At 37.6% G+C, this 26,399-nt stretch overlaps 1 protein-coding gene across 4 annotated transcripts in view; it reads right to left on the reverse strand.

Annotated features, from left to right (window-relative positions):
• LOC129774925 (polypeptide N-acetylgalactosaminyltransferase 5) overlaps window positions 1-26,399 on the reverse strand; it is a 162,761-nt gene that overhangs the window by 106,335 nt on the left and 30,027 nt on the right. For 3 of the 4 annotated variants that reach the window (XM_055779003.1, XM_055779004.1, XM_055779005.1), the window contains one exon: window positions 7,421-8,461. In XM_055779003.1, the coding sequence (XP_055634978.1) occupies window positions 7,421-7,600 (180 nt within the window). In that variant the 5' untranslated portion in view covers window positions 7,601-8,461. The remainder of the gene's footprint in view (window positions 1-7,420; window positions 8,462-26,399) is intronic. The other variant, XM_055779006.1, reaches the window with a different exon arrangement.

Genomic DNA, 26,399 nt, shown 5'->3' on the forward strand with positions numbered 1-26,399 from the left:
CTTCGATGCGGTTAAACCGAGGCACGGGGGAATTAGATATCGTTGGTTGGCTGCCAGTTGATAGTGATATGGTTAGCTCATTGCTTATGTTTCAAAGCACATCAATTGTCGACGGGGGAGTGGTTCCACTGAACCGCTTGTGGTTGAGACTAAACACTCTGGCACTTTTGGGCAATGGTGGAGCTTTTTGCGCTGAATGGCGGCATTTGTGTGCATGGAGAAGTTTGATAATAAAAATACTCCTTTTACTTCCCGCTTGCAAATTGTGAGCCCTTCTGGAACGTTGTGGAGAAGTCCCATCTTCTGAAGTGTGCGTTTTTTTTGTTTCATCCGTGAATATACAAACAATTTGTGTCGAGTAGGAGGACGGGTTATCAGGAAGAATATTTTGGTTTGTGCTGGGTAGAGCACATCTTTGCTACTCGAAATACAAATAAGGTGTGTAGTTACATCCCGTAATTCAGCCATTTTATGCCAAATAGTGATTCTCAGATTTCCGTGAAAAGTAGTAGTTTTGTTCCTTATTTTGATTTTGTTTTCGTAATTATTGATTGTATTTATTTTTTATAGTTTACATGGTTTCGAAACCAAGGGAGCTTTCACTTTTCATATTTTTTGTTGGAGGCTGAGGTTCTTTTTCCCCAAAAATCAGCGGGGCGTTTTTTTCGTTTCCGAGTTATGATTTTTTAAAGTTAACCGATGGTTTTAATAATTTTCTTCCCTTTTTTGCAGAAATGATTTTTATTTAAATTCATAACTTTTGAACTATTGGATCGATTCAGATGATCGACATAAGGACTGCATCGAAAATCTTTAGCAACATCTAATCGTGAATTAGAATAAAACGCTATTATTATTTAAACTTTTGTGATAACAAAATTCTATTCCCTGCGTAAAAAATGGTATATTTTCGGTACGATCAAACGCGTTTTGTTCCTCCCGCGATATCTGTTGATTGCAGTGTTTTTCAATTACGGTCGTGTAAAGTATTTGGAAAAATATACGTGTCGATATACATGATTTGTGTTGCAGAGAAACTATCGAAAGTTTCTAGAAGCATTTTGATGTTATAGTGTTAATCTAATTAGGCACGCATTTTGAAGATGGATGCTAAGACTTTTTTGTGTGTCTGTGTGCTTTACTTTCTCTTTGAGCGCATATTGCTCTCCAGTAATTCGATGAACAAGAATAAGTTGTGAAACTTTCAAGAATCGCTTGCTTAATCGAGATTTAGTGTAGTTTAGTACCTAATCATATTGTAACATTTTATAATGTAGACCATGTCGTCAGATGATTTTGTTAATAATAAATAAATAAATAAATAAATAAATAAACAATAGGGATTTGTTCGCTGTTACCCGTGATTAGAATTTTTAATAGCAGTTGAAAATAAAAGAAAGTGTTTGTTGTTATATGCTATATACTGAAAAAAGCGTTGTGCATCCAGTGCTCATGGATGGATCATGATTGGATTCCAGTGTTAACTGATTGTAACAGTTCCGTGTTTAAATGTCATTTTGCTCGACGTGCTCTTCTTGCTCTCATCCGAATGAGAGGAGCTGCCAATGATTAATTTGAAGATTGAATGAACGTTTCGTGAGCGACAGGAAGAATGGAACGCTGCTAAGTATCATTTCGTCTCTTCCTTTTTATTCTCTCTGTTTTTATTTTATGGCTCAATTCTCAGTGCGAAAGTGTTGCCGTACGAGTTATGTACGGTCGCGCGATTGTAGCTACCCACAATGGTATTGGTGTGGGTGCATTGGGATCGGACTCGTTGCTTCGGACGGACAGAAGGTTTTGTTTCTTTTCGTCGTTTGTGCAGTCAAATTTTCGTGTGAGCTTAGATCCACTGTCCGCTGTTATATTAAGTCGGAATACATACGATAGTTCGATTGTACGGTGGCGACGAGAGGAGGCAGGGTATTTTGTTCGTTTGTTTTGCTGAATTTCGGGTGGGGCGGAGGGTCACTGGCAGCTGCACCAGTGCAGTTATGTGTAGCTATTTACTTCTCGCTATTACATACCATCCTTGTGGTCACATTTTCATCAAAATCAATCAAAATGGGACCAGTATAGAACTATGGAAACAGCTTTGGTGTGTTTATTTCATGATGGAGGACGATTGTTTCGAGATCAGTTCTCTCGGTTACCTTCTCAGGTTTCCCGAAGATAATTCTCCGATTTGAGTTCTATAAAGCGTACGCATGATGAATAACGGAATATATCTTAATATATTACACATTGTAGAGGGATTCTTTCGGTTACCTTTTCAGGTTTCCCAAAGTTAACCATCCATCACCGCGATTGGGGTTAAATAAAGACTACACGCATTGAATAATAGAATATATCGCTGGTCTGATTGGTTTGAGCGGAGATCTCTAGGTTACCTTCTCAGGTTTCCCACGGATAAAATTTTTCTCTTTCAATTGGATTTCGATAACAAATACGTGTGAGAAATTAAAAATCTAATAAATGTTAAAGGTTTTCATTCTCAGGATACCTAAAGATCTCTGTTGCGTGTTGATATATGAGATTTTCAGAATTTCGTTTTGTGGAGTGGTCCATAGTTCGCGTTTACATAATCACATCACTTACCTCAGTGAATCCTGATTCGTACCTCTCCCACTAACAAATATCCCTCCCATGATAAACGCTAGGGAACCACGCTATAGAGGCGACCCTTCTGGCCTTCGGGCGGCGAATGTTATACTGACATTCCTTCCCTTCCCCTGGTGACTGTAAGGACGTGGCCGGCGTCGTTATTGACCATTTAAAGTTCGAATTACCGAGAATTGCACAACGAGAATGATTTGCTAGTCCCAAGCGTCATTCTGTGTGTTCTTTGTGAAATTTGGTTGGTTCAGATCAATCACGGAGAGCAACTGCGAATTGTACAGTACCCAAGCTCAAGCTCATTATTATTTAACCTATTGTTTTTGGCTTATTGAAGATCAGTTCAATGTGAAACAATAGTGTGGCTAACATAAGTGAAAATATTATGCTCTATAGAACGAACGCACTTTTGACGAAAGACCTTTCATCAAGTTTTGCACAGTATTTGTTGTGCCCTTCCTGGATGCTGTTGTCCATTTACATTCCACATCATTTTCAAAATCGCCTAATAACGTTCAATTGGTCGGAGCTCTGGACAATTTGGTAGATTGATGTTTTTCTCGACGAATTGGATATTATTGTCTTAGAGCCACTATAATACTGGCTTAGCGTAATGTAACGCCAAATCCGGCCAGAAGAGAGGAGGAGATGCTTTTTTATAGAGGGGCAGCAATCTTCTATTCAAGCATTCATCTTTGTTAATTTGAGAATTGGTCGTACCTTTTGTGAAGAAAATGAGAGACCGCAAAGGGGATTTTATTCTAGTCTCATCAATGCCCTAAATTAATTAAGGAATGGGTGTGATAACTACTAAGGGGCCGTCCACGTCCCACGTGGACAGTAAACACATGATTTTAGACATCCCCCTCTCCCTCCTAGGATAAGCGTTGACATTCTCTATTACCCCTCCCCTTGTTGTCCACGTGAACATTTCTCCATTTTGTTTGAACAAAAATCGGAAAAATAATTTAACTGCGCGTAAATTCCATTTTTAGTTTGTTTCTATTTGCTACGCTATGTTTTTTATATTGATAAAAAAGTTTTTTAATAGTTTATTAGTAGTAGCGGTTTGTACTCTATTTTTTGTTTGTCTCCCAACGTTGCTCGTGAACTTATTTCGATAACTTCTTAGTTTCATTCAAATTCAATTTACGTTGTTATTACGTTATATTTACGTTACATCAAAGCATCACTTATCAATTTTAGCTCAGGCATTTTGTAGCAAAAACTAACGTAAACTGACTGAGCTGATTAAGTGAAATGAAATCAAGAGCTTGGATAGTGGAATTCAGTTAGCCGAAATCTTCGAAGAAAAGCTGAAACAAGACAAAAAATCGATATGGATATCATCACGCTGTTCAAGATATTGAAATGTTGTGTGGTGCTATGTAGTTTAGATTTGATCAACACCTAAAGTGCTCAAACTAATAGACCTGATGCAACCTTTCGTCATCCTTCACGCAACTTTGAAATTCCATCATCGCAAAACATATTTGTTCATTTCGTCGAAAGACTGCGCATTGTGCTTTTCATGATATCCAATGAGTCGAATTTTTTGTCCTTCAATTATTTTTACCACCAGCCTGAACAAATGATTATCTGAAGATGCATCACCAGCAATACGATCCATGATTTTTTTTTTTGTAAAATAGTGTAGAACTCATACATTGTAGCGTTTTAGGTAATCAGGCTTCACCGGGCGTCATGAGGATATACTGTACAACCCTGAAATAGGAAAAGAAAATGCAGCTTTTTCAACTTATCTAGTATAAACAAGCTAAGCGACCAGACGGAATCGAGGTTTTCCAGGCCAAGAGTTTAGTTTAGTTTCATAAATTGGATTTTTTCAATGCGAATAAACTGAGAAAATTTAAAGCCCCTCATGATCATTATCATTCAAGTCACAGTCTCGCTCCAGCTAGCAGACAGCAGTCTTCCTCAATGCTGATTCCAAACATAGCTGTATTGTCCGAAGGATGAAAAAATGGAAGACAGATATCGCACATAGTGATGCACTGTACTGGAACATAAGTTAAAAATTTCGGAAACTAGAGGGTAACACTTAGGGTACAAGGATTCGAGCGTTGGAACTTATTTGCAAGCTGAAACAAGTGGTATGACAATCATTTTCGAAATAAAAGGTGTATAAGTGATGTTTGTATTTCATTGACCCAATTTTTCTATAGCTCAAAAACTGCTTTGAAAACAAACTATTGAAATCACAAAATTCTATAAATATTGGTGAAGTCACAAAAAACTCAGTCAGCGGTTGATGCATGTCGTCGAATGGCCGTGAAAACAATACAAATATCGTGCTCTCCCTGGCTGATCTCAGTTTCTATTTTGCTACCGTGTTGAACGAACGTTCATTTTTTTTTAACTTCGGAATGCGTTCTCAGAATATGCGCGCAGTTAGCATACTGCAGAGCTTGTATAAACAAAGCTGAAGAGAAATACTAAAAAAATTTAGCGTTACGTTTTTGTGCAAAACACCTAATGTTGATTTCATACTCGTATACACACAGCTCGATACAATAATGGAGTAAATGTGCGAAACACATTTAATTCCTGGAAGAAAGGGGAGCCCTCTGTATCAAACTCTGCTTCGATTAAGGCAGCGGTGACACTGGATGCACAAAAGTGGTCGTACGAATTGTATGTAATAGTGTATGTAATAAGTAAGCAACCACATTGAGTTGTATTGGTGTGGTTAAATTGCTTCCCCCTTGCTTCGTGTATGGTTGAAATATGTGTATTATTTTTACGGGACCCCCTCTCCATTTCACAGGAGGGAGGAAATATAGAAACATTTCTCGTATCCAAAAACCTCCACATGCCAAATTTGGTTGCTTGAAATTAGGCACATTGAGGTTTTTGGGTGCAATAAATGTTTTTACGGTGGTTAGATACTCCTCTACCCTCTCTTAAGGGGGGCTGCCATATAAATGAAACACAAATTTCTGCATTACTCGAGAATTAATCACGTAAATGAAACCAAATTAAGCACATTGAGGTTTTAGGGTGCAATAAATGTTTTAACGGTGGTTAGATACTCCTCCCCCTCTCTTAGGTGGGGCTACCATACAAATGAAACACAAATTTCTGCATAAAACGAGAAAACATTTCTAAAGTGGTTCAACACTCCTCTAACCTTTCTGAGGGGGTGGGGGGGAGGTGTTCATTTCCTGTCATAAAAATGAAACACAAATGAAACACATAACTCGAGAACTAATCAAGCAAATGGAACCAAATTAGGCATATGGAGGTTTTAGGTTAGGAAACAGTGCTCCCTTGGCCGAGTGGTTAGCGACATAACCAACAAGTCGGGTGTTCGGGTTCGATTCCCGTTCTGGTTGGAGGAATTTTTCGTCAAAGAAATTTCCTCCGACTTGCACTGTGATCACGCGTATTCTAGAGCTTGCCACTCAGAATGCATTCAAGGCGTGTTATTTGGCATAGAAATCTGAACTAAGTACTAATAAAAATGACGCAAGTAATACTACGTTGAGACGGCGAAGTTCCTCTAGGAACGTTAGTGCCATTGAAGAAGGAGAAGAAGAAGAAGAAGGTTAGGAAACAATAAATGTTTGTATGGTGGTTAAACACTCCACCCCCTCTCTAAGGTGGGGGGGGGGGGGTACCGTACAAATGAAACACAAATTCCAGGGGGCACACAAACACAAGCTTCTGCATAACTCGAGAACTAATCAAGCACAATTTGAGATGTGAGGGTTTTTGGTATGAGAATTGTTGATATGATGGTATGACACCCCTCCCTCCTCTGGAATGGAGAGGGGGTCCCATAAAAATATTACACGTATTTCAACCTAAAATATTCCAACCAAACATGATAATTGAAAATTTTCGGAAAACTCTGAAGGAAAAAGGGAAAATTCGGAAAATTAAATTCCCATATGTTCTACGCATGATGAAACGCAGTCCCATATCTTCTCCTATCTATACCAATAAAAAAAGTATCGCCGAATGTGTTGATAAGAGCAGAACTCGAGGAAGGAATTGTCCGATTTAGGATTGTCTTTATTCTATCATATTTTCTGTGTAAAACATTTATTCCATGTAACGGAGAAACATGTTATTTGCAAGTGGTTGAAAAACCTTGAACGAAAATTGTGTCTGAAAATAATCTGATATTATAATGATGAGTTTTGTTAGAAATACTAGGTATTTTACAGTAAAAGGTAAATTCAATGGGGTCGATTTGAAGATCAATCAATGAACAGCTCTGCGATTGGACCCATGAACTTGCTCATAGTAAGAAAACGCGAATGTTTGAAGGTATTGATAACAGAAAACAAATTTTGGGCAGGACGAAGTTTGCCGGGTCAGCTAGTTATACATATTTTTAAAGCTACAAGTTTCAAGTTTTTGAATCTACTCATTAATTATTGTATGTATTGATATATGATGCGTATGGGTTTTGAACATACTGCGCTTAATAATTAATTATTTTCTTACTCATATATAACAAAAGTTAAACTGCTGTTGAAACATATTGTAATCGAAGAACGATAGAAATCATCCTGAACAGAAAACGACAAGGAGACTATAAAATTATTCTTACTATCCTCTAAACCACAGTGAATTACGTTCAAAACTATGTGGGAAACGCCAAATTTCGGCCAGAATTTTCCGTAACGATATACGAACACATATTTCTCCACCGGCAAGCATATAGATACGCTTCGCGTGGATATTATCCACGAACCATTGTACATTCAGATGGCGGTAAATCGTCGTACATAAACCAGTCTCGGAGGAAAATCCTGGATAAACTAACACCTACCTCAACATCGTACTCGCCGGGCCGTTTGCAGAGCCAGTTGGAACCGCCAAGACAGTCGGCGTAGTTCATTATCAGCACTACATCGATCAGCAGCCACACCAGCGATGTGAGCAGCACGATCCGACATGTGTTGGTGCGAATTTTGCCTCGAAACATTCTCGAATAGTTGATGTTTGTCATATTCCGCCCAACGCCACGGCTGACTAATTGAGTTATAACTATTAACTAGCTTGAGGGGGCGAATGGAGTGTGGTTTGGATTTTCGTCTCGTTTCACTTCCGCCCTGCAGCGGCAGCGGCACTCACTGCACTATGCTCTGTCTGAGGCGATAGCCACCGTTACCTGTTAGCCGGAACGTTTCCGGACGCAAGCGATGGATAGGAATTGAATTTCATTAAAACATCACAACATTTTTTTCCACTCGCACAGACATACTCGCGCACTCTCACACTGGCCCCAGATTGACGCGCGTTGCTGCTAGCCTTCTCTGCTCCACGAACTGACAACGAAAAACATCAACAACAGAGAAGGATTTTTTGCGCCCGTCTCAACTGTTTGCAACTCCGGCAAAAAATAAATATTTTGTTTCCATAAATTATTCACGCCAAGCTCAGCAATAACGTTTTGATGGAGAAAAGAGTAAGAAAAAATATAAAACAAACGCCACTGCAGTTCACTAAATGCTAGGGTAACATAACAGGAAAACCCATAAACGCTAAACTCGCGGAGCAGTACCTAACGAAATAAACATATCATACGCGAGAGTTTGCTCGGTTGCTCATTTTCGATGCTACGACACATTTGGCACCGTTCCAAACACCTTATCCCCAGCACTGTGAGCAATGAGCAAGATTTTGAACGCGATCAGTAAACACACGCTGCAATGGGGATTACCCATCCATCGATTCAAGTCGATCAAGCGGTTGCAAACAGCTTCCCGTCGAGTTTCCTTGCGCACGCAGCTTCCTTCGGTAGCACAAGGCGATAGAGATTCATAACAAGATGACTGCCGCGGGGTGTTGCTGACGGGATTTCTAGGATCTGCAAAATTAATGAATAGAGAAAAGATTATTAGTAAAAAACTGATGTGCAACACGGACAGTGTAAAGTGGAACGTCATGAATTTTAATTTTATAAAAATTACTGAAAATGACAACTTTATCATCTAACTTTTTGGAACATTGAACAGGGCACCTAATCAAAAAATCGTATGCTACATTTTAGTTTATATCACCCACTCTACGTGTTACAAATTTGAAATAAGTTGAATCAGTGAGGTTTAGTATATCTATATCATACACCAATATCAATTCACAAATCCGCGAAAACGAATGTAAATTGTCGACAGCTACGTAGTTGCGAAACATTTAACTGTATCAGATTATCAAGCAATAACTTTTCAAAATTTGCATGAAATCTATTGCTAGATGTTATTTGAATACTTAAATTGCATACAGATTACAGATTTTAGTCATAATGTACAGATATGTTCAGATTTTCTGGAGTGTCACTCATACTGCCTGTGAGCTGAATCTACTATTCGTACGATCACTTCTCATAAGTTCGATAGGGTTTTGATCTGGTAAACAAACTGATCAGTCCAGAATCTGAAGCCCCTATTCATTAAATCATGCCATGCCCTTCCGGATTTTATAAATAGATGCAAAATCACCCAATTATCACGGTGCTTTTGATGAAAAACAGAAGTAAATGATTTTGAAATACCTCTTTGCACTTCTGACTGTGCTTTCGTGTTAATGAAAAGCTATCTGAACCAGGCCTTCTTGAAAATGTTTTCATCAAACTGCCTGCAAAGATACGAGTTGCAAAATTACATGACACGTTCCGTGAGTCCTTCTAGTATGAAGTAATTCTATTCAAGTTGAGAAGCTCTCCTGAAACAGAGAAACCCATAGGATTAGCTTCCACATTAGTTCTTGGACCCGCAGTTTTGGAGATGGAATTTTCATGGTTCGAGGAGAATTTTCTCGAAAAGGCCTGGTTTAGATAGCTCACCGTCAACACGAATGAACAGTCAGAAGTGCAACGAAGTACTTAAGAATCATTTACTGCTGTTTCTTCATCAAAAACACCGTGATATAGTTATGAACCACTGGAATTTTAGTTTTTTGGATGTTTGGCGCCTGGGCACAACAACAAAGTTCAAATGGCCAGTCTTATAAATGAACATAGTTATTATGTCCTACACCATATACTTCAATTCAACTGACTTCTTACATATCCCTGGAAACTCTGAAAAACTTAGTGGTTCTATAGTTGTGAAACGCAGTGTAGCATATATACTCAATACAGCGTAACTTTTAGGAAAGTAAAACTATCACACTACAAATTTTATAGAACGTCAATGACAAATGTGCCAACCTACAAAAAAAATTAAAAATAAAACGGGTGAATGAGAGCGCCACGCTGTGGTGATTCCGGGAACTTTGTGATCAAGGTAGTATATAAAATATGCGCTGCAATAGAAAATTTCCCCACTCGCGAAGTATACAATATAAAGTGCTCAAAAACGTCTGATACTTTCTGGATAGCCCTTCTATCTGCGGGAAATCAAACGCAGTATCAAGATCCAGTGCAAATACTGCTGAGTTTGAAAATCTTTTGAAAAGCAGTTAGAATATTCATGTTAGAATGACAGCAGAAGCCACAAATCGAACGTCACAATTTTCAAGGATATCTGTCGCAGTTTTTTCGTGAAACTGAAAGAGCAGATAAGAAAAAGGTTGGATTTCAATAATCCGAACCAAAAGGCTACTGTAATGCTGATTCCTGAAACATTTCCACATAACAGACATCATGGGGATTTACAAGAGCTGACGACCAATGCTCCGGAAGAAATCCCTGTTATACAGAACGGAAATGCGCAAGATTGGAAGATCAAATCGGATGCTTGAAAATAATTGACGATCGCTTGGATTTTTATCCCTTATTTTATTTTCTATAAATTTCCTAACACACTCCGTTTGGCCACATCATTGCAAATAGATATTCAATCCACCAAGTTTTTTTTTGTGTTAACTGGTGTGGCATCTAAACATCGAGCTTCTTCTTGAATTTTCATGTTTCCATGAGAGAGGCATTTCGAAGCTACTTTTAAACAAATTACAATATGATGTATACGGATTTGTGATTTGAACCAGTAACCTAGCCAACTTATCAAAGTTGTTATCATCTTAATCTGGTAGGAATTAATCACTGGAATCTTCGGAAACTGAATATGGAATCTGTACCAAGTGATTTGAATCATAATTTTTAAACTAAAATCTGTAATCTGAATCAGAAATTTGGATCTGTACCAGGATCTGAATCTGAATATTCGATCGGAATCCGGAATATTAATCTGGAATCTAAAATCAGAATCTGAATTTGAATTTGAATCTGAATCTGGGATCTGAATCTGGGATCTGAATCTGGTATCTGAATACGGAATCCATATCAGGAATCTGATTGTGATCTGATCTGGTAATGCGGATATGAAATCCATCTGATCTGGAAATATGGACATAAAATTCACTCCTAAAACCTTAATCTGGAATCTGAATCAGACATGTGAATCTTGAATCTGAGTTTGTGAAATGTGAAATCTGAATCTGAAATTTTAATCTGGAATCCTAACTGAATATCATTCTGGAATCTGAATGTGGAATCCGATTCTGATCTTATTTGGGAATCTGGATAAGAATTTCATCTGATCTGGAAATATGGATATAAAATAATATGAATGAAATGAACACTATTGTCATTATCTCCCATAAAGTGTGAGTTTGTTCCAAGTGTGTTTCAAGCAGAGATACCTGGTTTGAAGACATACCTTCATTTTGAATACATTTGGCTTACTGTGAAGACATTTGATTTTATGGAGACATTTTGAAGACATTATGAAATATGTGAAAACATTTCAGTATTTTTAAGAGATATTATTTTCATAAAATTCTAACTATTGGCCGAAAATATCGTCCAAAGAAATGCTTGTTGTATCAGTGTGATTCGATTGCTTTTTCGTTAGTCAAACTTTTGTAGTGTCAAACTGAAAAAAGTTAATTGACACTGAAACAAAATCATATTCGATACCCATGAATATTTGTTAATATTTGAAAGCACTGATACAGATGTTTTTGAATCTGAATCGAATCTTTACATCTATGTACCATACCACATATCACTCAAAGCAAAAACAAAGCTAAGCTGAAATAATTTGGATGAGAATTATTTTTGTATGAGTCGATTACCCAGATATTCTTTTGACGTAGAACTACGTCTTTTATAAAGGGTGCCAAATCAGAAAACAGGTTACGTTTTTATGAAATAAAGATAACGTTATCAACAATTTTTGCCGCGAACGGATTTTGACGATTTACATACCAAAGGAATAGCAAATTCCCGAAGTTTTTTTTATACTATATTTTACAATCCCCTGGTGTGTAAATGGCTTAAATTGATGAAAACTAGAAGCATTTACATTTTCCCATACATTTGTACCCATGCCGTCAATAACGAGCAATGACTTATCGGCGATCAACAAAGGGGAATGATTTAATGTCTCCGTGAACAAAGAAGAGAAGAAGAAGAAGAAGAACGAAGGAGAATATTTGTCTAGATCATAAATACTGGATCTCGTAGAGGCAAACTTTCAGTATCGTTCCAAATACGCAGCAATGAACATCGTTTGTTTTTCCTTGTTTTGCGTCATCACATGTCTTCGTTTCGGATTGAGCTGTGGACGCGACCAAATTACTTGCTCGCTGATGTCTCTGGAATTTTAATCATTACAGTAAACTGACGCCATTCCATTAAGGTTCTAAACTACACAATTGTGTGGGGAATTATCAAACTAGGCAATCATCGACTCACCAAGAAAATAATTGATCAGGAATTTTGTATGTGATTTGGTTACGCATGACAGTAACAAAACTATCTCCACCAAAGATGACAGCTAAGCTGATTGAGAACGGAAATATTAATAGAAAGGGATTCTGTTGAGAAGAGCGCAATGCGGAGGAGTTGAACAAAATAACAGCGTAGTTCTACGTCAACAATGTGGTCGTGTCTTGGACACAAGCTTCTATATTTTTTTATTTTCGAAAATTCTGCTTTGCATTTCGAAACATATTTGACTAATCGCATAATCGAAAATATTTGTATTTTGTGAAAAATATGAATGTTGAAAATTTAAAAATGACACTAAGTGAGGTCGATTACTAGTTTTTCTTGCACTTCCGGAGAAGAATAAGGATTTTTTCCATCCATCTGTAAAAACTTAAATAACCATGAAGACAATACAGAACGAGTTCCAGATCCATCTCATATACATTCAACAGTAGTTGATTTTTTTCACGGAACGAAACCCCCAAAAACGACCGAAAGAAACGGTGCTTGGAAATGGTGAAAAACTATCATCCTGGCACAGTGCGGCTCAAACGAAACACGAAAGTGCCACAAATATTTGAATAGCTTTCCATTACATCACCTTGCTGGTTTGGGGGTGGCTGTCTGCGTTCAAATGATGGAAGGGCTCTGCTCTGCTTCTCTTGCTCTTTGATGAAGGAAAATGGAATATCCTGAGCCATCGCAAAAGGCAACCGACCGAAACCGCGCCTGCAGACGTGTGGTAATAGTATATATTCAATCTGTAGATAAATACGAGTATCAGGGCGTGAGATACTGGCGAACGCAAGTGGTAGTAGCACGGGTGGTATTGGCTTTTGTTTCACTAAGGTTGACTGGGTTTTGAAGCTTCCGAAAGGCTGCCGGGTGCCGTCGGCAATGTGGCGTTGCGGGTGAATGGCTTTGGATGAAAATGTCGAACAAAATAGCCCGAGTGGTTTCACACAGCGCGCGCAAGCAACGTTTGCTCAAGATGATGGATGAGGATTGTTGAGATTCGTGTCGATACTATTACGATGACAATTAGGTGTTTTGATTGTTTTTCAGTGGAAGAGATTGGTGCGGGGGAAGTGATGTAATAAACGAGCCGCCTTAGGAGAAGACCGTCGTCTATCGGATGCACGGATGCTTGTCAATATGCGGTTGCAAGCTAGAAGAGATACAATATGATCGAACTGTGATGGCATAAGGGCGGGGTATTGTTGCTCACCAGAGGAAAATTGATTCGTACAATGCAATCAATGCTGCATTGTGAAGGTTACATCATCGACTGAAAAGATTCTGTTATGTGTTGAGCGCGAACATTTGTGGGTACGAAGCTAGATGTGATAGGAAGACGCTTTATGTTGCAAATATCGTTTATCCATACGTTCTTTGAATACGATTGAGAGATTCCATTTGCACCGGAAGCGATTGCACTTCATTGAATCAAGACACAATAATGCAGACATTTTAAATGAAGGATAATAATATTCTCTCTATTCGTCTCCATTGAAAAGTTGAACTCCACTCTTGCTTGCAGATCAAAAATAAATTCCAAAAATACATGAACCATCTCTCCATCTTCAAATATGCTCCGATACTCAAGCACCAAACAAAGTTGCTATGCTATCGATATTTGTTGTCTTGTTCAGCACATCTTAGTCAAACACACACCGATCGGAATGTGTTGAGAGTCGGTAAATTCCGTAGAATTCATCATTCCACCGGTAAAATACGTCAGCAGCCGCCACCAAAGAATCTGGTAAAATCCGGCGCTGGTCGAGGATTGTTGCGCAAGGAATAGGTTTTTTCGTTTGAAATTGGAAAATGTATCAACGTGAAGATGCAGCACACATACATATACACCCCCCCCCCTACATCGTATGAAATTGTGTTCGGTTGACGACGGGAGGAAAAACTGCCAAAGCATTAAATTAGTTTTTCTTTTACGGCGAGGCTCTCGTCTCGCAGCATTGCGCCCTGAATTGTGGCGGATGTTTTCACTTTTATGCTATCATACCACAAAACACGAAATAAAATAAACTGAAGCGAAGGAGAAACTCCTCGTGTCCCTGTCCTCCTTCCCCGCCCGACGAAACATACTTTTGCGAGGAGTAAAGATTCTCTCTGGTCGAAACTTTTTTTGTGTGTTTGTTGGGAATCGGTGGAACAAAGCCGAAGGTGTATTGCTCCGGCAAGGCAGCATCATACCTGGGCGCCTCTGTTGGTTTTTGGAACAGTAGCCTGCCGGAGCGTAATATTCTGATACGATTGTGTGAGTTATGTAATGGACTCTGATGAATATGCATGGGGAACAATGGGCAAGCGAATTTGTTTGAATGTGTAATTTGGAATGTCTACCGGTGGAGGATTTTACATTTGCAATAGTACACGAGACATTTGTTATGCAACCGTTAGCAGGCAAGCCTGGTTTTATTAGCATTTATTTAGGTAGATTCGCCGCGAAGGACTATTGTCGCAAGTTTATTGTGTTAACTTGGCACGATGGAACCTTTCCTAAAACAACAGTATAAACTGAAAAACTGGCACCTCTTTTATGTCACTTTCAAGATGGAATCTGTTTTGGTAATAAGTTTATTTACACATTCCAGTTGATTATCTGGAAAACTCATCAGTTAGCTAACTGTTGATAGGCCACCAGGACTTTGATGACTTCAAGAAAACGAATAATGTTTAGCACGACGCGTTAGAATAATCTTTTCTAACAATTTTCCTTCTCATGTCGAGGTCTGTAAAACTGAACCGTTTCTGGTGGGGATTTTCCAACGATTTATAACTGTAGATCAACCTTGTTTTGTACCGATTTGGGGTTAACAGTTATAGCAAATGCAATTTACTGGCTCCCTTTCAATGAACCTGAATCTCACACATTTGTACCTACACCCAAACTAGCGTTGGCAGAAAACATTTCATATTTAGCAGAAATGATGCCATACCGTGCGATAGAGAGTCAAATGAGCAAATAATGAGATATTTCAAAAGCTTAAAAAGGTTTGTATGTATGCGAGCAGACATCTCTTTCTGTTTTCTTTTCTCATTTCATTTGGGATTGTGCCAAGTACGTACGACGTCAATGGGGATCGAACCAAGACCGGCTGAAATGCAAAGCTATTTTGCACGACCACGCTATCCACATGACTAATGATGCTTTGGCAGTTGTTCAGCAAATACGTGATAATATTGCACCTGATTATATAATGAAGTTGGAAAGTGTTTTCTTAGAGTAAAAAAGGAGCGCATGAAGGAGAACAATATCTATCTCGGTCTGGGCCGTGTATGTGGCGAGGTATGCGGAAAGCTTATTTGTCTGTTGTTTCGCTCGCTCATATTCATCTTATATTGCTGTACCATGAATATTATACAAATGCTTACCAGTATTTGTGAGTCATGACATTTTCTGTTATGTTATGTATCATTTAATGTCATAAATCGGGATGACAAAACATGTACCAATTTTGGGTGTAGAGTCAATTACCGTGTTGCTTCTTCTCTGTGAATCTCTAGAAAGTTTCTTACTCTATACTCTTTCAATTTTTTTCCTCCGTAATTTTAATATACTGATATTGAATAAAACATTACTTGATTTTTACAAAAAGCAAATATATATAAAAATACGCAGACATGTTATGTAAAAATCATCTGTCTTACAAAAATCCACCTGAATTGAGTTTTTTAATCCTTCTACAGAAAATGCAAGGTATGCCGACGAAATTTTGAAACCTTTTATAATTTTGTGGAGTCGAGGTGTTTATATTTTTTGTTGAAAGTTGAAAGTTTTGTTGATACTTTTTTACATGAAATAACAAAAAGTAAGCTATGTTTATGTATTGATGAATAAATTAGTTCAAACTATCACTCCTATTCTTTACCTAAAGAATTCAAAGCATTAATTAAATAATTAAATCTAAGTGGATAGAGGTCCAAATAAGGCGTAAGATAGTTTTGAGATAAAACAGGATTTAATGTTTGTGGAATTAACATTCCTTCCTAAATTTTATATGATTCACATAAAAAGGCCTTTCAAAAATGTAGAAACAACAATCTCTTTGGGATCGACATCTGTTGATTCGTGATTCATTTTTGCCCTCACAAGAGCAATACACAAGCGGGCCAATCTCGTAATTTGTATCTTTATTTTCAATGCACGCACTGCACTGAGTAAACATCACGATCGTCCTTGTTCTTCTTTGTATACAAGTTCATTACCTTCTTTTCTGGAAACAGGCAAATTACGGGGGGATCCCGGTTTGGAAGGTTGAAAAAAAAATCGATTTTTCATTGCATTTTTGGGAAGCTTATGTCCTCAGAAATGTTGTTCCTAACGCGTTTTTTTGTTGTAACCATGTTTTTTCCAGCTGGTGGTATCGGTATCCCGGGATCTACTCGACTGTTTAGGCTTAAAATTTTCATTAGCATATAAAAATTAATTATCTAAAGCGTTACAGTGCGGTTTTTTTATATCTCATTTTTTATATTTTTTACGAGCTTTTAACGGCGATTTTTCATGAAAAATAACTCATTTCAACAAAAATGGCCGCCATTGTAGAAAAAAACATGGCATATTTTTATTTGTGCAATCTACCTTAAACAATAACCAAAATACTCGAACACTTTACCTAATTTCAAACATCCGAAAAAAATCACGAAATTTATTTATTTTTCGACCTTTTAGATAGTGATCCCCCCCTAAGAGATCATGATTCATTCCCTCGTAGTATTTATGGAGAACAATTAGAAAAATTCAAAGTATTTTTTAATCCTTCATGCAATTCACTGTACGCTGATCAGAGTACGCAAATTCCATAATTTTATCTTCTCGCCCGGATTTACTTGGGAGAAATGGTTATACATATGTTTATAGAGTTTTATAGAGTTAAGATACGAATATTTTTTTGCTTCTCTCGATGCAACACGCTGGGCGATGCGACCGATTCGCACGGTAACAGAGCAACAACTGAATTAAAACATTAAGGAACGCACGTGTTGGGGCCAACTTGAACGCTTCATTTGTTCGGATTCCACGAATGAGATCGTTTCCTTCGATGTGGATGAGACGAAGACGAGTCCTCGGTAGACCTTGTTAGATTCTTGGGAAACCAAGGATTCAACCTTCAAGTGTAGAAAACACGGGTTATTTCGTGATCCATCCGTAACAGACGTAACGCGAAATACGAGAAATCTCGTGAGCGGTCCGCAATGTGTTAAGTTAAGCCGCTATTTTACAGACTCGTGGCTGCCGGGACTTTTAAGAAAGTACAGAATCAATATATGGAAAAAAAAAAGGAAATGATTCCAATGTTCGTCAATTTGAACTATTTACGGACTGAGCAATCATAATCAATAGCATAACGAACAATTCTTAGATTCCGATTCGACTGAAATCCAAAATCATCAAAATCCGATCGCATTAAAATGAGTTTCAAATCCTCCATCTACTTCAAGCTCAGTTGATAGAATAGCCTCTGTTGAGCCGAGGCTGTCTGAGGAGATGAATCGATAAGGTTTCCATGATCATTGAACATGGTATGTTGTGACCAGTTCTATAAAAACACGAAATGAGTATCCCTCTCTCCTGCTTAAAGATATGATACTTAGAAGGAAATCAGTAGCCTATACCATCAACTCAAGGCATTACATTAACGCATTCGTTCTATGACTTGAGCCCGATCGAGAAGTTCGAGAAAATCGAGAGGAATTTGGGTATGGGAAATATTGAAATATTTTCCATACCCAAAAGAAAAAAAAAGATAAAAAAAGATTTGGAAAAGATATACTTCCAAATTTTGTTTTTTTCAGAATTTTGAGATCCAGTACTGATTCAATTTATATTTAAATATGATCGCATGTTTTTTTTTATGTTTGGGATCTTTTTTCTCAGAAAACTTCGAGAACCGCACGGTAGGAAAATATCTATCAAATTATGTATATTTTTTCATTTCAAAATCTAGAATTGTATTCTATTAATGTATTCATAAAAAGAGCCCCAAACCTTAACACTAGCGCTATGAAAAATATTGTATAGGGTGTTAAGTTAGAAAATTATGTAATTTATCTTTTTTTTTCAATGATGATGGTCCCACCTCATTACGCTGTAAAGGTTTGAGCGTGACGAATTATCTTATTGATAATAATTATATTACGGTATTTATATATATTTTTAAAACTACCAGTAGACAAACTAAATTGAAAAGAAAACGGACTGGTTATCTAGCAAACATAGATTACTAATCGAAAGAACAATTCAGGTCATTATCTCAACGTCTTATTCCGTGACATGTCGAGGGAATTTCCAACCCGGGAAGACCCTAGACCGATCGGGAAATGAACCCAACACCTATGTCAGAATTAGCCAAGATTTTACAAGGGGATTCCCGCATTATCAGATCTCCGGTCACTATGCGATCGTTTCCGAGTTCAAGCAGATGAGCAAACCCAATCCTAACTCTGGCCGATACTTCAGACTCATCACTTATCCCAAGGCATGTCAGGAAAATTTCCAACTCGAAAAAATCCTAGACTGTTTAGAATTGAATCCAATACCTATGTAATAGAGTAACACGCTGTGGAGGCGATCTGGCATAGCGGTAACATCCATACCTCTCACGCTAAAGGTCACGAGTTCAATTCTCACTCCCGACATTCTTCCGAAATGGAAGGTAAAAAGTGACGAACCAGCCAAATGTGTTGAAAGTCACTATAATACAGAAATAAAAAAAAAAAAAAGAGTAACACGCTCTTTTGCAAGTGGAGAAAAAAATTCTGAACGAAAATTGGGTCTGATAGAGATTTGATATAATAATGATGTGTTCAGTCGAAATATCGGTAAATCTATATGAAAATGGTTGGACAAGATTCAATACTACGTGTTTAAGTAATCAAATAACACAAAGAAAAAGGCTGACTCATTTTTTTTCAATATTTTGATTTGAACTCAAATTCATTGCCATGAATATTCAAGACGATTGTTATGCATATGTTATCAATATGTTTCCTTGCACACTCAAAATATAAAAAAACAGCGAAGTCTTGCACCTCACTCAAGACCATATTCATTCATCAAAGTAAATTTGTTCACGCGTCAGCAATATGAAAACTATTGTTGTTGTCTCCGATATGAGTGGTTTTAATGATAAAAAAAAGTCAATTAACACTGAAACAAAATTATATTCGTTATACGTGAATATTTGTTGTGACGCTGCTGCAGGGACATGCAAGCTACACTAAGCTAAGCTTTTGGCTTAGTTTCCCTAATACGGATTATAAAAGCGGATACTGTGGTATCATTACTGACGATCCAAGCATGCTGCGAAGAATTTCGATATCGTCAGGTAATACCAAATACTTGTACACGAAGGAGTAGTTTATAGCACATGTTTTGGCATCTATATTTATCACATTAAATGAGCATAAAAATAACAGAAAATGGGCTACTCTCCAATACAGGTATAGCACTTGTATAATATATATGGTAAAGCAATATAAGAGCAATGTGACCGAGCGAAACAAGAGACACGTTGCAAATAAGCACGCATTAGAGCTTTTCGCATACTTTGCCACATACATTGCCTAGACAGGAAAAGATATAGATTCACGTTTATGCTCTTCTTTTTACTCTTAGAAAACACTTTCTAACATGATTTTATAATTTGGTGTAATATTATCACGCATTTATACAACAGCACTAATAGCTATGTGAATAGCGTGGTCGTGTAAAACAGCCTTGCATTGATACTTCCATACATGCAAACATTTTAAAGCTTTTGAAAAAGGTGCTTTTATTTGTTCATTTCACCCTCCAGCACACGAAAAAGTATTTTTTTTGCCGAAGATTAAATGTTTTCTGCCAACACTAGTTTGGGTGTACTAGAGGGAACATTTCTACAATGTTCGTTCTCGTTGGCATTAATTTCATAGTCCTACGTTAACAATGCGGTAGAATCTTGGACAATATATAGAATTCAACATTCAGGAGAACATGATTAAAGTATGCCCGACAGGATTTCATTGTTGAAACGTGTTAGTAATTATTAGTACTCAAGTAAGTGCGAAAATAGACAATGACGTTTATAAATTTGAAAAAAATAGCTTCAAAATAATAAACTATTTCAAAATACATTAAAACAAGTTAAAAATTCAGTTTCAAAAATAAGCAAGTGGTCGAATTGTATAAGCGAGTTTTTGGACTTGAAAAATTGAAGAGTAAAGTTTTTCTGCCTGGTTTCTGCTGGAAAACTGGCGACTCGTTTACTGGAATATGAATGATTTTTTGATATTTACTCGAATTAACTTCTTCGAATTTTCTTTTCGACACTCTCTCGTATGAAAATACACAAACTATGATCTATGAGCCCTATTTCAGAAAACAAACGCTAAATAATTGCAATGAAACGAAACGCACAGCTTGTCTCTCTTAGATATAACCCACCCATTTTTTTATTCCTGATTTTGGGCTTCGAATTCATGCTCTGAGATCTCATGTTCGGGTTCCACTGACAGATTGACTTAGGATTCCAGAGAATGGCATTCTGTAGGGAACCTCAAAAGGCGATGGACTCTCCTGTCTGCAATCCAATGCGACGATAGTAGGTATGTAATATTGTAGTCGATCGAAGCTTGATATAGGCTGGTTGATAGCAAATTGACAACAACAACCGTGAGATTCGAATACGCATAGTAAATGTAAGTCCACAAATCTCTGACGTCCAACAAACTCCGACCCTATACGAAGTATATGACGGGTGCGAATCATGGACCTTTTTTGGAGAGGAGCACTTTGTTTTTTTCGAATGTGCTCAGAAAAATCTACGTCGGTGTACAGGAAAACCATGTATGGAGAAGGAAAATTAATCACGAAGAGATGCAATTTTACGGAGAACCCAGAAATAGAAGTTCCTCAAAGCAATGAAGAATGGGGTGTTTGTGCAAGGTCGGCGCTTCACATCGATCACGGAGAGTTAAGGTCAATTAACGTTTTTTCTCTATGATATGATCTAAAATCTCTGATAATGTTCTGCTAATATTCGAACACGATCGAGCGCAGATAGCAGTGTAATCCCAAGCCTTATTCTTGTTAGCATTCAGATTTTCTATTAAATTAACGTCAAAATAATTTGGATGAATAAACATTGAATATATACAGTCAAAATCAATCTCCTCGTATCTGGTATGGCCTTTTTGGCGTCCAGCACTGCCTGCAAGCGCCATGGCATCAATTCGGTGAGATTTCTGGTCACTGTGAACGGAATGCTCTCCCAGAACTCCTTAATCGCCATTTCGAGTTCCACTTTGTTCCCTGGGTTTTTATACTTCAGATGGTTCTTGATCTCCCACCATAGATAGGATTACAGGAATGTTTATTTTAGAATGCTTTCGCAATGTTCGCACAATTACCCATTCATCATCAGAAGACAGGATCCGTTTGCGTTCTCTATCCGGGATTTTTTATTTCCACAACCGTTTATTAATCGGACCCAATTACTTATTAACTAACGTTTACAGAGTCAAATTGCACCTTAAAATATAACTTATTTTCTACATAATTAAGACTAATAATTTAATAATAACTAAATCTGACACTAGATTGATTGTACGAATTAGGATTTAGGACTAGGAATCCGGGATATCTCCATGGTTCCTTCGTATTATCACCCGTTTTTTTTTTATTTTCTGTATTGTAGACTGGGTGGTTCCGACAGCAGCTGCTTTTTAACGCAATGTCTTTCCTCGATCAATCTATGTTGTTGTTTTCATTGTGCGTGTAACAATATCTATTTCTTTTCTCTACTTGCCATTGCACAATGGTCCAGGAGATGCATTTAAGTGGAAATTAGCATTTAGAGCTCGACAGTTATTCTCTAGACAAAAACTGTCTTCGACAAAGTTGCTCATTTTTATGTTATCAAAAATAGGGTGACCAAAATTTTCAATGCCATAAAAAATCCAACTTTCTTATCTTAATAGATAAAGGTAAACATAGTTCGACAATATTGTAGTCCTAGTTATTTGAGACATCTTTTAAAAACAAAATTTTTTTCTACCTCTTGAAATAACCGATATATCGCCTTTTTTCTAAGTTACGTTAGGGTCACCATGAAAAAAAATTTTTTTGCTCTAACTTTCATATTTCAAACTCTACATACAAACTGTCTTCGGAAGATTTTTAGAACTTACTAATACAAACATTTTGCTATGCAGAACTTGTCAATATCTCAACTTCACCCAAAGTTATTTATATTTCTTCCCAAAAATCACGCTCTTTTCATTTGTTTGTCATTCTTTCTGGGGCAAACATAAAAAATGTTTGTTAACGGAATTTGAAAGAACAGATTTCACTCTATATAATAAGTGATTTTCAAAACTATGTTATTTTTTTGTGTTTGAGTAAAATGAAATTGAAATCATGAGTTTTTGGTTAAAAAAACATCAATAACTTTGAGTAGGATTAAGATATTGACAAGTTCTGCATCGCAAAATGTTAGTATTGATAAGATCTAAAAATCGTACGAAGACAGTTTTGATGTAGAATTTAAAATATAAAAGTTAAAGCCAAAAAAACGTTTTTTCATGGTTACCCTAATGCAACTTAGATAGAAAGCGCCAAAAACAGCTGTGTGGGAGATACTTGTTCTTTAGACAAAAACTGTCTTCAACAAAGTTGTTACATATGATAGAGCGCTAATTTTTATGTTATCAAAAATATGGTGACCAAAATTTTCGATGAAATAAAAAATCTAACTTTCTTATCTTTATAGATAGAGATAAACATAGCTCGACAATGGTGTAGCCCCAGTTATTTTAAACAACTTTGTAGAACAAAGCTTTTTTCTATCTTTTAATATAATCGATTTAGCGCTTTTTTTCTAAGTTGCATTAGGGTGACCATGAAGAAACGGATTTTTTAGCTTTCACCTTGTCAATATCTTAATCCTACTTAAAGTTATTGATGTTTTTTTACCCAAAAACTCATGATTTCAATTTTAATTTACTCAAACACAAAAAATAACATAGTGTTGAAAATCACACATCATGTACAATCGACAATTTTGGTCACCCTATTTTTGATAACATAGAATTGAGCACTCCATCGAATGTAACAACTTTGTCGAAGACAATTTTTGTCTAGAGAAAGATTGTCGAGCTCTAAATGCTAATTTCCACTTAAATACATCTCCTGAACCATTGTGCATTGTAATAACAACTTTTTCAAACATCAACAAAAAACAAAAACCAACACTGTCCATGCAGTAGTTTGGTGCTGACATCAAATACTGACGAAAAAAGTACGCTAGTTTGCAATGATCTTACTTAAAAGGTTAATTTGTTTGGAGAAATTTAAGGTGTACACTAAATTTTGCAATGCCGAGAATAGAGGTTGTTTTCAACTTTTAGGAATAAATACTTAGAAAAAAAACTTTTAACGAAATTTTCTTGCTCACATAACTAATTGAATGTGTGTTATTAATGTGTATCAAAAGAAGACATGTATTCAAAATATTTTGCACCAAATAAATGGAGTATCGTCAAGTAGCATGTGTATACTTAATTTTGCGATTGACTGTATTCGTTGCGCAGACTGAGACCAGCTTAACAACGGTTAACGCGCGAATCCAAAATTGAGGCTTCGTAGGATGTTTATGGCATTTTAACTTTTATAATTCTGTTATACCACTGCAGTGGTTGTGGTTGAGTGTCGCTTAATCTCAGTTGTATCATGAGAAGCCAGGCGATAGATTTGTTCGTCCCCGGATGGGATGATTCTCGTGGGAGAGTCTGTTACGCAGTCGAACCGGAGAATGGATATTTATCATCAAAGTGGTTCTTTTTAGCATCACCAATGCTGCCTTCAGAAACTCAACCAATTGATTTCTTCATATTGTATGAGAGAAACCATTCTCAAATGTGTGCCTTTCGAGCTACATCGATTCAATCGAGAACATTACCCAAAACTGTTTCCGCTTGGTGCTCGATTTGTGGTCCTATTTCATCACCAAATACATAGACACACACGCGCCCAAACACACAATAGAACATCGCAGAACGTTCCACAGTCGTATTCGAGATGTTGGCATTAGACGACACACACAAATATACACTGGAAGTCAAATCGCTAATAGCTACTGGAAACGACTGCTTCCTGTCGGCTTTCACACTGTCGCTTTATATCACGACCAGTGCCATGAGAATATATACATTATTGGCCTACCAGCCAGCGTTGCCTTGATTCGTTCCTTCCCCGGGGGTGAAGGGAGGGAGCGAACTCTGACTTTTTTGCACGATCCCCAGGACAACCGTGCTGTTGCTGCTGCTCTTTGCGCACAGCGGAAGTGGATTGATGCAGAGAGTTCTTCCTCGGTGATCTGAATGGATGTATTGTTCCAGGACTATGCACTTGCCTGGCAATTGGCTCGTTCGTCGAAGTGCACACGAACAGCCCTGGTGACCCAGTGATTTAGTGATACATCGTGCACAGATTTAGTCAGCTCGAACAGATTGTTTGCCTCTCCGGTTTTTTGAGATGCTTTGTCAGTTCATTCCGACTCAGGGAAAGCCAATCATGAAGTTAGTTTTAAACTGAGTTTGCTAGGAGATTTGTAAGGATGGAATGAGATTGTAAACAGTTTTGCAGTTCGTCTTTTATCTCGTTGTCACATGTTGTTCTTAAACATTTTCATGGTTAGTGGGCAATAATGTGACGCATCATGTGTAGATGCGATGCCACTTTTTGCCACACACATTTTGAATGAAAACTGAACTTGTATAACCGAACAGATTTCGGCGATATTCTATTTGCACCTGAAAATTTAAACCATTCTACATAATAATAATCAATGGGTTTGACTATTTATGCAAAATATGACATTCACTCGATGTATTGCAGAAAATGCAAAAATTCTAAAAGAGTTGTAAATTTAATAAAGACCATGAATATACAAGAAAAATAAGTCTGGCATCTCTGAGCACATGTACGAAACACATTTGCATTTTATAAATGTCCCGCTCCCATTTGTATGATATATTTCCTAGTGGAATTAATGACATTATATTTTCAGTCGCAAGAATAAACCGAATGCAAGAAATTTCTAGGACCAAACCCTCGCGCTACATGCTTCCCTTTTGGCTTGAAAGGATCCAGGCATGGGAACATAACCGGGGACAGGTTTGTCCCGAAAACAAATTACTCGCAGTGCCAGCACAAAATACACAAGTTGTGCTGTCGCGTAAGCCCATCGCCTGGTGGTGCCAACAGTGCCCATGGATTTCATTTTAACATAATAATAAAACTGTCGCCTCCTGGTAGTTGCAAAGGCACGTGTGAATATGTGTTGATGAAAAGTCCATATACACTCGTATACATTCCAGAATGAAGCTCACACAACTCGTCGTTTGTGCTTTTCCCGCCCTACTTTCGCCAACTTTTTCCCAACTTGACTTTTCTTCTCCCTCGTGAGGGCTGAATAAGGAAGAACGAAAGAAAAAAAATGACACAAGCGAAAGTCAACGGAACGGAAACATATGCTCGAGATTACAGTGAGATCAGAGCGTCTTAATCTATTCTCTGGCACGGCTGCTGGTTGTACACTATGTGAGCGGAATAATCACGAGTGTTTGCACTTCCAAGTGTTTGAGAATGAAACGGAGAGAGAGGAACATTTCGCTGAGGCTCGGGCGAGCAGCGAAAAAAAAGTCATCCTTTCCAGGAGTAATACAATCAGTGTTCGTATGTCAGACGCTCACGCGATGTCAGCCTCTGATTTTCCGAGTAGCTAAATCCGCTTGGATTTGCCTGACCTGAAATATGCCCACTGGCGGTATGTTCCTCCTGCCGATGGGGGCTTAGTTTCTCAATCAATAAAGCTTTCCATTCCCGCTATTATTTACTCCAGTCCGTTGTTCCTCCGAGAGTAAGTATATGACTCCATGCCCACGATGAGCAAACGAGGATCTTTGGTTGGCTACAAATCAACAAGATGAAAGAATTTGTCAGCGACGGTTTATCGCAGCTTTTCGACGTTGAGCAGATTACGTGCAGTCGTCTGTCTCCCGGCAGCGTTTATTGGATGAAGATATGAAG

Source organism: Toxorhynchites rutilus, chromosome 3, assembly GCF_029784135.1.
Source record: "Toxorhynchites rutilus septentrionalis strain SRP chromosome 3, ASM2978413v1, whole genome shotgun sequence".
NCBI classification, from domain to species: domain Eukaryota; kingdom Metazoa; phylum Arthropoda; class Insecta; order Diptera; family Culicidae; genus Toxorhynchites; species Toxorhynchites rutilus.